This window comes from Narcine bancroftii, chromosome 1, assembly GCF_036971445.1.
Source record: "Narcine bancroftii isolate sNarBan1 chromosome 1, sNarBan1.hap1, whole genome shotgun sequence".
NCBI classification, from domain to species: domain Eukaryota; kingdom Metazoa; phylum Chordata; class Chondrichthyes; order Torpediniformes; family Narcinidae; genus Narcine; species Narcine bancroftii.
This window is the reverse complement of record NC_091469.1, coordinates 41,524,880-41,539,859: the sequence shown is the minus strand read 5'-3', so window position 1 is coordinate 41,539,859 and position 14,980 is coordinate 41,524,880. Positions and strand designations below refer to the sequence as shown.

At 43.8% G+C, this 14,980-nt stretch overlaps 1 protein-coding gene across 2 annotated transcripts in view; it reads right to left on the bottom strand.

The window, feature by feature from the left end:
- Positions 1-12,416, bottom strand: part of psip1a (PC4 and SFRS1 interacting protein 1a) — a 54,668-nt gene extending 42,252 nt beyond the window's left edge. Inside the window, exons 1-4 of one of the 2 annotated variants that reach the window (XM_069924780.1) lie at positions 12,032-12,407; positions 10,216-10,292; positions 8,761-8,899; positions 5,418-5,552 (exon numbers count right to left, since the gene is read on the bottom strand). In XM_069924780.1, coding sequence (XP_069780881.1) covers positions 5,418-5,552; positions 8,761-8,899; positions 10,216-10,292; positions 12,032-12,103 — 423 coding nt within the window. In that variant the 5' untranslated portion in view covers positions 12,104-12,407. Of the gene's footprint in view, positions 1-5,417; positions 5,553-8,760; positions 8,900-10,215; positions 10,293-12,031 lie in introns of both variants that reach the window. The other variant, XM_069924769.1, reaches the window with a different exon arrangement.
- Positions 12,417-14,980: the final 2,564 nt, after the last annotated feature.

Sequence of the window (14,980 nt, the reverse complement as noted above, 5' to 3'; positions counted from 1 at the left end):
TCCAGCTGCATGGGGAATTATGGGTAATGAAGACAGCCATTGCTCCCGCATTGTGCCAGCCACTTCTCTCCACCAAAGGTAAGAGACGATGGGGATTTGAGCCAGTTTTACTTTCAAATTAAAAAAATGCTAGTGATATTATGGTCTTTATTTATCCAAATTCATCTAACACTCTGCACCCAGTTTTGCACGATTTTGAAGCATCACATTTGCTGAAATGGACCACCATTTTAAAATGATTCCAAAATCCAGAAGATTCCAAACAACAGCAGGTGTCCTGCCCTGATGATCCCGGATTAAAAAGGTTGGGGAATATATGCGCGTGTGTATTTTTATATATCTCTATCAATAAAAATATACAAATAAATCTCTCTCTCTCAATAAACATATTGGATAGAGAAAAGTGCACACAATGTTTCAGCAAGAGCAGTGCAATTTTTGGATACCAAAATATGACAAAGGTACCGAGATTTACCAGAATAGTACATGAATGAAGGACTTTAGAGAAATCAGCAACTGGGAACAGAATTCCAAACAGAAAATTTTAAATAAATTTAGTAGAAATTTTAATGAAGTGAACAAGATTAAAAACTCCTTTAAGTGGCACTAAAGGCCTAAAATTAGAGATCCAAACTTACAAAAAGAAATTTCTTTTATATTAAAAATAACGCAATGGACTATTCTGATTTTGCCACCTGCAAGATATGAAAAAAAAAACCTGTATAGCAACTTTCAACAGGAAATGGAAAAATAATTTTTGGGGGTGGGTGAGGGGAAGTCTAATTCATTGTTTTATGTGATAGACCGAATAATGTCTTTTTATTCCATGAATCTTCATATTCCCTCTCAGAATAGTCAACTATTTTGGATTTCTAGAGGCTACTTTATCGCTCCATCTTTAGGAACACATTACTTTTAATTTATTGTCCAACTGTTAAGTACTTTGAGATGTTAAGCAAAAGATGCACTGTTGTGGGTTGTGCCCAAGTGCAGCAAAAGAACTGAGACAGCAGGCTGTGAGCTCATTTAGCACAACTGATTTACTTTGAAGTTTGTGATGCAGCCTTCAAGGCCGCTCTTTGCGTACCGGAACTCACGTCACGCTGACATATGCGTACTTCCGGTCTGTACCGAAAGAGAAGGACTCATGACGCCATCTTTGCCACGGCTCCCCAGCTGACAACCTGTGACAAGCGGGGTTAGTTCACCACTGTAATTATATGCACTGCCACAGGACCCCTCCCCCCCGCTGCCCCCTCCCAGAAGAATCAGCCCCGGTGGTCTCACTCCGTGTCGTGGGTGAGGTCTGCTGCTTTGGTGGCTAACCTCTACATACTGGTGGTGAGACTGTTACCAACTCTGACAAGTCCAAGTGTGCTGGCTTGAGGCGGTCTAGGGTGAAAAGTTCCTCTCTGCCTGATGTCAAAAATGAAAGTAGATGCATTTCTCTGGAGCACCTTGTAGGATCCCTCATAGGGGCACTGGAGGGGTGGCCTGTGTCTGCCCCAGTGAAGAAGCACATAGTCGCAGGTGTCTAAACCTGCGGAGTAAGCAGAGTGTGGGTGGCAGTGGTGGTGCGAGTGATCCCAATTTGTCTGTCTTTCTAGTACAATGGCGGTGCCAGAATCTTGCCCTGGCAATGAAGGGAGGAAATGGACTAGGACTGCAAGGGGCTCACCGTAGACTAACTCTGCTGAGGAGGTCGAGGTCTTCCGTCGGTGCTCTGCAGATACCGAGGACCACCCATGACTGTTCATCTACCCAGTTTGGTCTCTCCAGCCTTACCATCAGTGCCGACTTAAGGTGGCAATGAAAACGCTCAACTAGTCCATTGGACTGGGGATGGTAGGCAGTGGTGCGGTGTAGCTGGGTACCCAGGAGTTTGGAAAGCTTATTCCAAAGGATGGAAGTGAATTCCCCCACCTGGTCAGTAGTTATGTGTGCCAGGACTCCAAAACAGGAGACCCAGGTGGAAAGGAAAGCTCTGGCACAAGTGTCAATGGGATTGGGAGGGCCTCCAGACATCGGGTGAATCTGTCTACTATTGTGAGCAGATAGCGAGACCCTAAGGAGACTGGCAAGGGGACAACTAGGTCGAGGTGGACACGCTGGGACCTGCGAGTCAGTGTGTCAAATTGTTGGAAGCGGAGCTTGGAGTGCCACTGAACCTTCGCAGTTTGGCAGTGCGTGCAGATTTTCACCCATTCACTAGCCTGCTTCCGCAACCCTTGCCAGACGAAGTGAATGGATATCACCCATACAGTCATTTGGATGGAGGGATAGGAAAGGCTGTGTAGCCTATCGAAAACCGTCACCATTGGGCAAGAATGATTGGTAGTGGCTGGACTATGGAGATGATGCAGAGCAAGGTCACACCATTGGTGCCAGTGGGAGGTTGCGGAGCTGCAGACTCATGATCACCATCTTAAAATGGTGGATCTCGCGATCGTCCTGTTGGGCTCGAACCAGATAATGGTAACTGATGCCGTGTGACAGGTTGTGAGCATCCGGCTTGGAGAGTGTGTTAGCAACGTTCTCTTTGCCTAAGAGGTGGCTGATGGAGGTAGTGAATTCCGAAACGCAAGATAATTGCCGCTGCTGGTGGGTGGACCACGGATCAGAGGATTTGGAGAATGTAAACATCAATGGCTTGTGGTCTATGTAGACCTTAAAAGGCCAGCCTTCCAAGAAACAGCAGAAATGACAGACTGCCAGGTAGAGGGCTAGCAGTTCTCTGTCGAACACATTGTTCTTCAGTTCAGGTGCTCGTAGGTGACAGCTGAAAAAGGACAAACTGTTCCAGGAGACGGTCCACCGCTGTGTTGGATGCATCAACAGTGAGGCCTGTGGGCATGTCCATGTGTGGGTGGGCAAGCACTGTTGCGGCAGCCAAGGCCTCTTTAGTCTTCTGGAAAGTAGCCTACACCTCATCAGTCCATTCGAGGTCTCTCTTGGAGTTCGACATTAGTCAAGAGTGGGAGCATGATACTGGCAGCTGCAGGTATGAACCTGTTGTAGAAGTTCACCATGTCCATGAATTCTTGCAGTCCCTTCAGAATCATCAGTCTGGTGAACTGTCATTTTGCCTTCATCTTGTCGGGTAAAGGAGTGGCACCATCCTTGGTGATTCTGTGACCCAAGTTGATTTCCTCAAGTCTGAACTGGCACTACACTGGGTTGATCATGAAGCTGAACTCAGCTAGTTGGTCAAAAAGCTGGTGAACATGTGAGATGTGTTCCTCAAGACTTGCTTGCTACCAGGATATCGTCCAGGTAGATGAAGAAGACAAGTCTCTGCCGATTGCATCCATGAAGTGCTGGAAGGTCTGCGCTGCATTTTTCAGGTCGAATGGCATGCAAAGAAACTCAAAAAGCCCAAAAGGGGTGATGATAGCGGTCTTTTGTCATTATCTGGGTGAACGGAGATCTGGTGGAATCCCCAGATCAGATCGGCCTTGGAGAAGATGAGTGCACCATGAAGGTTTGCTGCGGTCTTGGATGTGAAGGATCGGATAGTCGTCTGACGTTGTCGCATTGTTGAGCTTGGCAGGGGCCAGACATCAGGCTTGAGAATGCACTGGCGGGCCTGTGGACGCTATGTGCTGCTGTTTGCCGTGCTTCGGCATGACAACAGTGAACTGGGGATGCAGGATGGAGGGATAGCTGGTAAGGAGGAGGCTGTACTGGCTGTGTATTGGCTGGCTCGTTGGATGTGCCAAGGGGCACTATCTGGAAAGTCTGAGTGGACCAGTTGTTTGCCCTGGAGGTCTACCAATAGTGTGCCTGCAGGAAATCTGCACCCAGAAGAGGCTTGTCCACGGATGCCAATGTGAATGACAAATTGAAAGCGGTCTCGCCGAAACTGTCAGAGATGCGCCTCTGTCCAAAAGTTTTAATGGCAGCATTGTTGGCTGTGCGCAGGGTGGGGCCACGAAGTTTTGAGCGATGCAGGGGAAATTATGCTAATCTGCAGCCCAAGATTCTGTCCCAGACGTGGAGTAGGCTGTTCAGGTGGCCAACCACCATGGCCACCAACTGTGGTTGGCAGCACCTACATGCTCCTGCACCCCACCGTTGATGGTAGAAGCACCATTTTGAGTCAGGCTGTTCAGTTCACGGGTGGGGAGGCTCTTACTCATGCGTTGGACTGGCCTTGGGCATTGGTTTGGGCAGCAGCCTCGTACGCGGTTGACTGTGCCTGTGGGTTCACGTTTAGAGCAGTAAAGAGCATCCTCCCGTGCCACTACTTTACATGGGTTGCTGAAGTCAGCTTAATGTCTTTGGGCATTTGCCTGTGTCCCTCTACCAAGGTGAGCATCTCGTCCACGAGAGCAGACAGCTTCCTTGTCCCCTAGGCCATCCAGGTGAAGGAGCCTGACAGCCCATTCGTGTCATGATAGCCTGCAAGTGCTAATGAGGAGGTTCTTTAAAGCCATGTTAAGATCATTGACTTATGAGGCAGCCTCCTGGTCTAGCAACCAACGACGTGGAAGTAGTTTGTCGAAACTGAGGTGATCTGCTTGATATGGAAGTGGGCCTCTGCTTGGCCGAACCAAGTGTGGGTCTGCTCGTCCAGAATGTAGGTGGCTTTAACACAATGTTGCCTACAACTGTCGGGTCCAGTGTGTCAAGTCTTCAAAATGTGCAGTCTTGTCAGTGTCAGCAGTGTTGCGGGTTGTGGGTGAACACAGCAAAAAAACTGAGACAGCAGACTGTGAGCTCGTTTAGCACAACTAATTTACTTTGAGACCATCTGCAGCCTGCCCCTCACATTCCGGAACTCACGTCACGCTGACGCAAGCACATATGCGTTCTTCCGGTCAATACCGGAAGAGAAAGACTCACGACGCCATCTTTGGTGCGGCTGCCCCGCTGACCACGTATGACAAGCGGGGCTGGTTCACCACTGCAATTATGTGTGCTCCCACAGCACGTTTAATTTGCAATTTAGACGTACAACACAGTAACATGCCCTCAAGCCCACAACCCTGTCTTGCTCAAATACCCCAATTAACCTACAACCTCCATACTTTTTTTTTTAAAATGTGGGAGGAAACTAGAACACCTGGAGGAAACCCACGCAGACACAGGGAGAACGTACAAATTCCTCAGAGACAGTGTCAGATTCAAACACGGGTCGCTGGCACTGTAATAGTATTGTGGTGGGCACCACATTAACTGTGCCGCACGTAGTTCTGCTAGATATTATATTAAGTGGAAACATTCAAGACTGAGTTGGGTCTTACTTTTGAGGGTCATCTGAAAACAATCAAGATAATGATAATAGGATTTGGAGAAGGATAATTTTTCAAGTACTTTTCACAAGATATAGGAGATGAAGTAGCCCCATCGAGTCTGCAGATTCTTAAAGAATATCTGTAATACACAATGACATCCTGAAAAAAAAAAGTACAAACCTCATCACTTTGCTTGTCAATTTCTGGCAAACTACCAATATCAGACTCTTCTTTTCCCAGGTTGGAACCACTGGCTTCTTTTTCCTCTTCGCCGTCTTTATCAGTTGACAACTTCCGAACGCGTTTATTAGAATTCTAAAATTACCCGAAAGTTATTAACAGTTAATATGCTTTAGGTTGTATTTTAATCATCGTCTGCTGTTGGATGTCATGTCAAGATTGAGCTCTCCTATCAATACAGTGACCACTGAGCAACAAAGCAAGTCCAAGGCTTTTAATCAATTAAATGAAGCAGCTGGACCATCTCAATCAACCAGCCAGCACTCACCCCTCTCATTTATAGAAACAGCTGTTTGCAGGAACACAGTGAAATATCTGTTGCCAACTTACAAGAAAAAATTATAAAATTAAACATGAACGAGATGGAAAAACAAGAAAATTAAATAATCCAGAAAAATTAACTCCTGTATGTATTTGTCAAATTTTTTGGACCAGATTTCCGGGTCAAATTTGGAAAGGCCGGGGGTGGGTCAACTTTTACACGGGTGTTGTGTGTCGAGGAAACATGGCTTCCCTGCCTGTCTAGAATGTGTGTATTTCAAGTGGTCATCTGTCCTCCCCATCTGAAATTTATTTGTAAGTCACATCACCTGTCAATCAAGGTTGGACTCCAGCCACCTTAATGCATACCTTGCCATTGGCCAAGTTAATCACCTGGGGTCATTATTGGCAGAAACGCCCAGATTAGCATTGGTATACAACATCAGTGCACAGCACATTCTTTCTCTCTGCCTTGTGGACCAAGCCCCAGACACTGCTCCATGCCAGATTGCTACTGTGGGTATTGCTGGAAGGGTCACAGGTAAGGTATGCAATACACTGAAGCTGAGCCATAGTATTGTGATAGATCAATATTTGCAGTAGAGTCACACACCCATTGATCAGCAAACCAGGAGCATGTGTAAGAGTCCCTGTTTAGTGTAAGCAGGGTTGAATATAGGTTGTTGGAGTTCAACTGATGACAGAAGTCAACATCTATATAGTCACTGAAGTGAAACAGTGTGTGTAGTGTATGAGCAGGGTCGAATATAGGTTTACCATTGACCAAGTCTAACTGAGATCAGAGGTGAAAGTCTGTATCTTCCCATTTGTTTCCTGCGTGTTAATAAAAGTTACGTATGATTGTCACACTCGTCTCTCTGTGAATCCACCGAACCCGATACTCTTCCCAAAACAATGGGTCATACTTTTGACTGCATGAAGTACCTGCGTCATTCAAGGTATCAGGCATTCAGATATCTGGGACCGGATGGTGAGTGTGTTTGGGGTGTCTGGAGCTCAAATTGGCAGGCAGACAGGGTCAAAAAGGAGGGGGGCTGGCATTTACACGGTATTGACAATTACAAGATTGTATAAGGTAATATCACTTAAAATGAAACTAACCTTAACTCACAGAAAGCAGATGAATGGAATAAAATATTACATTCAAAGAAATACTTATTTGAAATTTGATATTATTTTCATTAATATAAAATTAGTTTTAATGATTCAAACAAGAAAAATATTTATATTTACATAAGGTATCCCTTTGAGATTGGGAGGCACAATTGTGCAATTATTGGACCTATGGCCTCAATTCCAGTGGCACCTGTTCAATCCTGACCATGAAGCTTATGAATTCTCTCTGCTACCAAGTGGGAATCTTGCTTCTCTTTCTCTGACTGTAAGGGGTGCTGGACAATGCTGATGGCAGATCTTTGTCTGCCTTATGGGAGACTAAGGGCAATTTTGTGCAATATAACATTTTTTATTTTATTACATGATAATAAGTAATCAGTACCACACCTTGTCCTCTAATTCCTTACATATGCCTCCTTTTTCTTTCTGGCTAGATTAATAGTTTCTCCCATCATCCAAGAATCTCTGACCTTTCCACCCTAGTCCTCCTTTATTCATATATGCCCAAACTGACTCTTATTAGCTGGTCTTTAAACAATCCTTTATCAGTTGCAGACCTGCTCTCAATTAACTCCGCCTTGCCCTTACTTCACAATGTCAGAATATGCCCTCTCCCAATTTAGTATTTTCCTACAAGTTCCAGGCATTTCCTTATACAGGTACACGATCCTTTATCCGGAACTCTTGGGGAACAGTGTGTTCTGAATTTCGATAAGTCAGATTTAAGCCCACCCGAATTGTGCTGCCATATCCACCCCCACCCCCTTCCAGTCACCCTGGTGCCTCCCCCCACCCCCCCTCCTCGCTTACCCAACTCGTGCAGCTGGTCTACACCCCCTTGCCCGCCCAACTCGCGCTGCCGCCTCTCTCCCCACTTACTGGATTTTAGATGTTCGGATAAAGGATTCTGTACCTGCACATAACTATCTTGAGGCTCCCATCGTCTCCATGGTCTACTTTTCCCTCTGGACCCACCATTCCACCCCTTTAGGAATTTCCCATCATAATCACAAAAATTGCAAAACCTATCCCCACATCTCTACCCCCCCCCCCCTCCCCATCCAGGCCCACAGAGATCCTCCAGGTGAGGAGAGCATTGTCCAAACTAATCTACAGTATGCAGTGTTCTCTCCATTACATTGTTGGGAAAAAACAGACTGGGAGACTGCTCTGCTCTGTGGGTCAAAATTTGAGGTTCCTGTAGCCAACAATTTCAACATCCTAACCATTCCAACACAGATGTTCTAGTCCTCAGCCTCATTTATTGTCAGGGTGAGGACAAATTTAAACTTGAGGAACTGCACAATTTTCCTCCTGGACAGCATTACATGAAGATTAGTTTTTCCAATTTTACATAACACTAACTTCCTTTGGTTCCAATATTTACATCTCTTCTTTCCATATTCCTGGATTTACTTTTCTTTCACCACCCTCCCCCCAACCTTCCTAGTTGTCTCTTCCCCTACCTATTTCTCCACCTCTTGTACCTTCCACCCTTGTATCCTTTTACATATGGGCCCTGTTTATTATGCAATGGAAAAAAAATCCTTAGTTTCAGTAAAGTGACCTTGCCCAAAATGTTTCCTGACCATTTGTACCCATGGATGATGTCTGACTCCCAGAGTCCATCCAGCAGGTTTGTTCAAATTTTCCGTATCAGCATTATTTGTGTTTCTCATTCAATTAGTCCTTGCTTGTAATCAGAAATTTAAAGGATTTAAAAATGTACAAGAAGTGTGTTTTTCCAAGTTTTATCAATTAAAGCAATTGAATTAACATCCAAACAATCAACTAACCTCAGCATCTCCACAGAAATTTAATTCCAGTCCGTGATAAAACAAGATTCACGTTTGAATGCTTGTTTTGTACCAAATATTGAACTCACCTGTTGTCCCAGAAACTTGACGGTTGGATTATTTTCAACTTCCCACAGTCCCTCATTGAAACCTTTCCTTTTGTTGGGCTTTCCATACTTATCCTTGTTTTCTTCATATGGATAAATGTCTCGTGGCCCCAAGTAAGCACTGAAAAGTTTTTGTAAGTAAATGCTTTATCTTTTACACCTTGTAGGTCAGAAATATACCATTCAGTTAACGCATCAATGAAACAAAAACCAAAATCCTTCCCCATAACTAGAAAACTATGCAACCAAATTAATAAATGTTATACATTTTCATATATCAGTACATGTCTAGTCATACTGTAATTAGTATTATTAAAAACATTTAGTATTAAGCTGTGGATCAGCAGCGCCTCACACTCTTGAATCACAAGGCAGCAAGCTGAAAACCATCTCCAATCTCAAAACACACAATGAAGGCTGACAATTCTCAACTGTCAGAGTCATCATTAGGCCGAGCCCATAATACTATTCAAACAAAATGCACATCAGTTCCCCCATCTCAGCCAACACATCAAATAGATTAATGCATTACAGTAATAACAGTGAAGTACTTCAGTGCAAGGAACTTAAAACACAGTGGTGGTGAAAGACAATGTAAATGCAAGATCTCTCTCAATAGATTACAAATATGAAAATAAATTTCATTTCTTCACACAGTATACTTCAACATCCAATCACCATGAAACAATTTTACCAAAAAACATGGCACATATCACCCCCTTTATAAAATCAACAACTCAGACACACACAAAGGATCTTTTTTGAAAGGAAGGCAATTTAAAAAATGCAATTATATTTTTAAAAATTAGGATGCTCACAAAAAAGGGCAAATTGGTGCAAGAGTCTCGATTAGGAATGACGCAAAATCTTCTGGTTCTTATCATTTAAGTAAAAAAAAAATGGCCTTTGGTTTCACAGAAGATAATTTGGTCAAATTTGCTCCACTATCCTTAGTCCTCACCAGCCTGCACTTGCCTGGGCAGGTGGAAGAGGGCCAGTTGAGCTGCCCACTGCTCCAAGGGACATTCAGTCTTCAGGCAGTGCATTAGTGTGGTCTTAAACACAGAATGACTTGTCAGCCTTTGATAAAGGCTCCTATCAAAATTGTAAGGTTTTGTAGGACTAACAAATTATTTATTTAAATAATTCAATTTTTAATGAATAAAAGAGATCTTTGTGTTTAGAATTAAAGTATTTAAAAAACACCTTACTTTTTAACCTCTTGCCCTGATGACTGGGAATAAGGCTGACATAACAAGAAACAGGCTCTCTAACATACCAGGGATTGGTTGAGGAATGGAAGTTCTATTCAAAATCTAGAGGCCACTGAAAGAATTGGACCAATATTTGTTTCTCTATCAAATGCATGTAATCTAACCTGGTAATCAGTCAAGGTCTCAGAACCATTCAAATAAAAGATCAAGAATCACAACTTACGTCTCATGAGTTCCAAAGAAGAAAATGGGATATTTATTTGTTGAAGATTTTACTGCCCCATCAGCAAAATCGTCAATCTGAAGAAACAAAGACATTATTTATTCATCACATTCCAAGCTGTGAAACAGTGGTAATAATAGTAATTTTGCTACAAGCTATTTTTAAAATAATGACTAAGTATTTTACCAAATACTGGGTGTTGAAAATGAAACAAGCATCACTCAGAGAACTGATCAAGTCTAAATCTTTTAAAGTTTGATCCGAATTGAAGGGATGCATCATAAATTAACACTAGTGCAGTATATTGCGCAGCAAGGATTTAATTCAAGTATCAATTGTCTATCCAACAACATGGTGAGCAAAGTCAACACTCACTTTAATGGATGACCCAGAAGTTTGTCTCCCTCTAATTTAGCATTAAAACGGCAATTTCAAAAATAATGGCCACTGGACTGAGATTTGTAAAGGACTTGGCATTTGATATGGCAACATTTACAGAGAAAAGGAGGAATAGCTGCATCTAATAATATGGCTTGGAATTATTTTGTGTTCAATTTAAGGGATTCCATTGACCCAAAAAACACAACTAAAGAAGTGGGCTTCAGACAGTAAATTATAACTTTCAAGTTGTATTTTAATGCACAATAGTTATGTCCTGCCAATAATGATCGATTACCCTCAATGATGCATCCTTGCAATTTTGAAAATATCAATGAACTTCTGGTCAATGGAACCACCAGATACACCAGATACAGGTACGCTCGCCAGAGGACAACATTCTTGTCAAAATCACTGAACCCAAATCTAACATTTTAAAAGCCAACGTTTGATCCACAAAGTCACAACAAATTTCTGAAAGCCCTCACACAGACCCGGTCTGAATTATTTGGAGCAACCCACTGTACTCAGTAAATTTTAGAAAAGCAGCATTCCACTATTTCAGGCAGCAGGGCACATGCAATTCTGATGAAAAATCAGCCTGAAAACACAAGAGGAAACGGGGTCTTTCGTCAGATAACACGAGGGGATAAATCTGACAGCATTCAAGTGGAAATAAAAAGATGCACCGTCAAACACTCTTCCAATGGAAAAATGGCAAAGACGGAGCGGAGAACATTGTCAGCAGTAAATGAGGGATCAAGCCCGAAACGTTGGTTCTCATCTTGACTGCATGAAATACGCTGGGGTTTTTGAGTTTCTCCGGCATGGTGTGGTCAAGTGAACATCCTTTTCAAAAAAAATCCCTGCTGTCTTGCCAAGGTTGTCTTCCCAATCCACTCATCCAGTACTGCAATAAACATTCGGTGACGGCACCTACCTTTAGTTAACAAGGTAGAGTTTAAAAAAAAGCCGAGCACGTTTTGCTCACCCTGTTACGGCATCAGAAATCAACACGGCGGCTGCAGGGGGTTTGGCTTGTTTTTTTTTAAAAAAAAGCCCTTGCATCTTTAACGTTTTAAATTGTGCAAGGCCGAATGCGGAGGGAAAGAATGCTTTGAGCAGAGAGTTTAATTAACCACGACTCGCTGGTCCCTCTCCACTCGTTTCAGAGTGCAAAGCATGACAATGCTTCAAATTTGGTCCAACTTCCCACGTGCCAAAGATCCGCCTCCTTCCTCAACAGCCCCGTGATGGACTGGAACGATGCAAAGTCCCAACACCCGCAAATTAACAAAAAGCCCACCCCGAAGCGCTTCTCGTCTGACAGTGTAAATAACCCGGACTGAACGATGCAATCTCGTCAAGACAAGCAGGCCGGCAGCCCGCTCGCTCCCGACATGGCCTCCCTCCCTCTCTCCCTCCCTCACTCACTCACCCGCGCAGGCCAGTGAGGGTAACCCTTCATCTTGGCGAAAATCAACTCGCCGGCTTTATACTCCCGAGCCATGGCCTCTTCGGGAGGGGGGAAAGGGATAAAATAAGGAAGGAACTCGCTGGAACCTGCTCCCCAGACGCAGCGAGAGGCCTCGTTGTTCCTGTTCCCGCCGCCTTCTCCTCTGTCGCTCACGGCGATGGTGAGGCGCGATCTGCGCCCGGGGTTGGAGGAAGGGGGGGGGGGGGGTCGCGTGTTCGGCCCGGGACCGTTGGAGCCGCGTGCAAACACACTGCGCGATCGATTTATCCGGGAACCTTGGGTCGGTTTGCAAAGCCCGAGGACGCCGCCGCCTGCGCGCGCAGCCGGTCCACCGCCGCAGCCTTTTTCTCCCGCGCTGGCCCGCAGTGACTACCACAGCGTGACTGCCAAGCGGAGCGAGGGGGGGGAGGAGGAGGTGAGGGGACACGTTCAGTTTGCAAATTGTGGATTCATTTAAAAAAACAAAAATCAAAGCAGAGTGTTTGCATTTTATGGAAAATATCGGTAAGGTTTTAAAAGTGGATTCCTTTTGCATGAAGGTGTTTTTAGCTTTGCTCCTTTCATCATCAGAGATGAGCATAATTGGGACATTCAAAAGATATTTGGTCAGATACTTCCTGTAACCTGATACCCAATTTCCTATTGATTACGTGATTATAAATGGATATACAATCCCATGAGATACTTTTCTCCCAACAGTGATAATGGGTATTACAGCAGCTGCTCTTTCACAGTGGAAGCCCACAAGAAATTGACATTGGAAATTGACAAGGTAATGGCCAACAGCTGAATTTGGAGACACAGGCTACTTATCACCTTCCAGGCCTTCAGTTTGAATGGAGCCATGTACTTTTGAATGCATCTCAAATTATAGGCAATGTTATGTCTCTGTGTTACTTGGGAGGCTTCTGAAATAACAGATGACACTTTACTTACTGATGCCTTCCACCATCTCAGGAAATTGTTCACATTTCCTATACGCCCCACAATGGTGCTCTACTGTTACTGCAGGGAGAGGGGTGTATTCTTACACAGTTACAAAATAGTTCACATTATCCTGACTATATAACATCCCTCCTTCTCAAGATAAAGAAAGATTTAGTGTTCTTTATCACTTTCTTTCCAGTGCAACTTAAGTAACTGAACTTGTACACGAGTTTATTTACACAACTATTTTTAAATAGTTCTTATTGATATTGCACTGGCAGCAGTATGTTCCTTTATCATCTGCTACCATTGAGCTCTGTGCTGCTGGTACACATGTAGGTGATGTAGCTTGTTGTGCTTTACCTGACAATTGCTGTGTTGATGTTTCAGTATTAGTGGTTGTGGTTTCTTCACTTGACACCTCACTTGACTTTGGTGTTACAGGCTTTGAAGGTATTAAAGCTTTCTGTTTCATCACATCTTGTGTCAGTTGGATGTGAATTCTGTTCCTCCTCAGCTGATTGCCAGAGTCTGCCTAGACGATGTATGATCTTGGTGTCTCAGCTTCTCTGATGACCTTTGCTGGGGTCCATGTTTTCAACATCGGCTCTTGAATATGCACATGCTGCCCTCTGAAGAGTTCTGGCAATGTTTGTGCCTGTTTGTTATATTGCTGGCGTCCTTCTTCTTGTGAGTCGGCCACTCTTCTTCTGGTTTCCTCCTGATCTTCTGGAGAATGTATTTTGCTTGGCAGAGTTGTTTTATATCTCCTATCATTTAGAAGTTAAGTTGGAGACTTCATTTCAGTCGTTAAAGGTGTTACTTGTAATGATAGAAGAGCTAGATCTGGGACTTCTTTTGTTTCGCAACACTTAACCAGTGTGCATTTCACAGTTTGCGCTTGTCTTTCAATGAATCCATGACCTTTGGGGTAGTATGAGGATGATGTAGTGATAACAAACCCATACTCTGCAGCCAGCTTTCTGAATTCTTGTGACGTGAACTGTGTTCCATTGTTGCATATTACTTGTTCGGGTATTCCTTTTTCAGCAAAGAGTGTTCTCCCTCTGTGAGCCATAGCCTGGCAGGTATTTCTGTGGAAATTATTTCCTCTTTTTGTTGTGTGTTTCTGTTGATGCTATTGGATATCTTTTTCATCTGGATCTCATAATTGACAGAGATCAATTGCAACTCCCGGCAGCTATCCAGACCTAGAATTGCTGGTCCATCTGCATCTACCACATAGAACATACAGAGGATGTTCTTTACCTCTGGCAGCTATTGATCTTAGCTCTCCCTAGTTGCTTGATCATGGGCCCGCCATAGGCCATTAATGTGACATTTGCTGTTTCGAATGCACCATCTTTTGGATACCTTTTTAATCATGTTCTCTGGGAACATCTGGCATTAGAGTCTGAGTGGAAGGATGTTGTTTTTTGATCCAGTTTTCTGCTAAACCTTTAGGCTAAATTTCGTAGGCTTGTTCTGGATTGTCCTCTGTATTTGGATCCTTGTGTGCAACTCGCTTCCTTCTTTCATCTCACCCAATATCTCATATGGATTCTATGTCCAGTATCTGGGGGTCAGAGTCCTCATTGTTGTTTCCCTTTATGTGGTGGATCTTCTTCTTGTCTTTTTTTCTTCACTGCTATTACTGTTCTCTTCATACCAGACTTGCACATCTTCGCCCAGTGGTTTGTTTTATCACAGGCTCTACATTCAGAACCGTATGTGGGGTATTTGTTTCGGTCATCGAAGGAGTGTTTGCATGTCATTTTTCTGATTCTGTTCTTTATAGCTTCAACCCTTCCTTCTCTTTGCTGTGGGAGGGTCTGCCTAGATAGGGATTTCATTTGTGTCCTTGTGGCTTCAAAGGCTCTGGTTGTGTCTATAGCATTGGCCAGTTTCCAGTTATCCTTCCCTATAAGAGACTTTTGCACTTCGGGATGGGCCCTCCCCCATATTAGTTGATCAACTAATCTT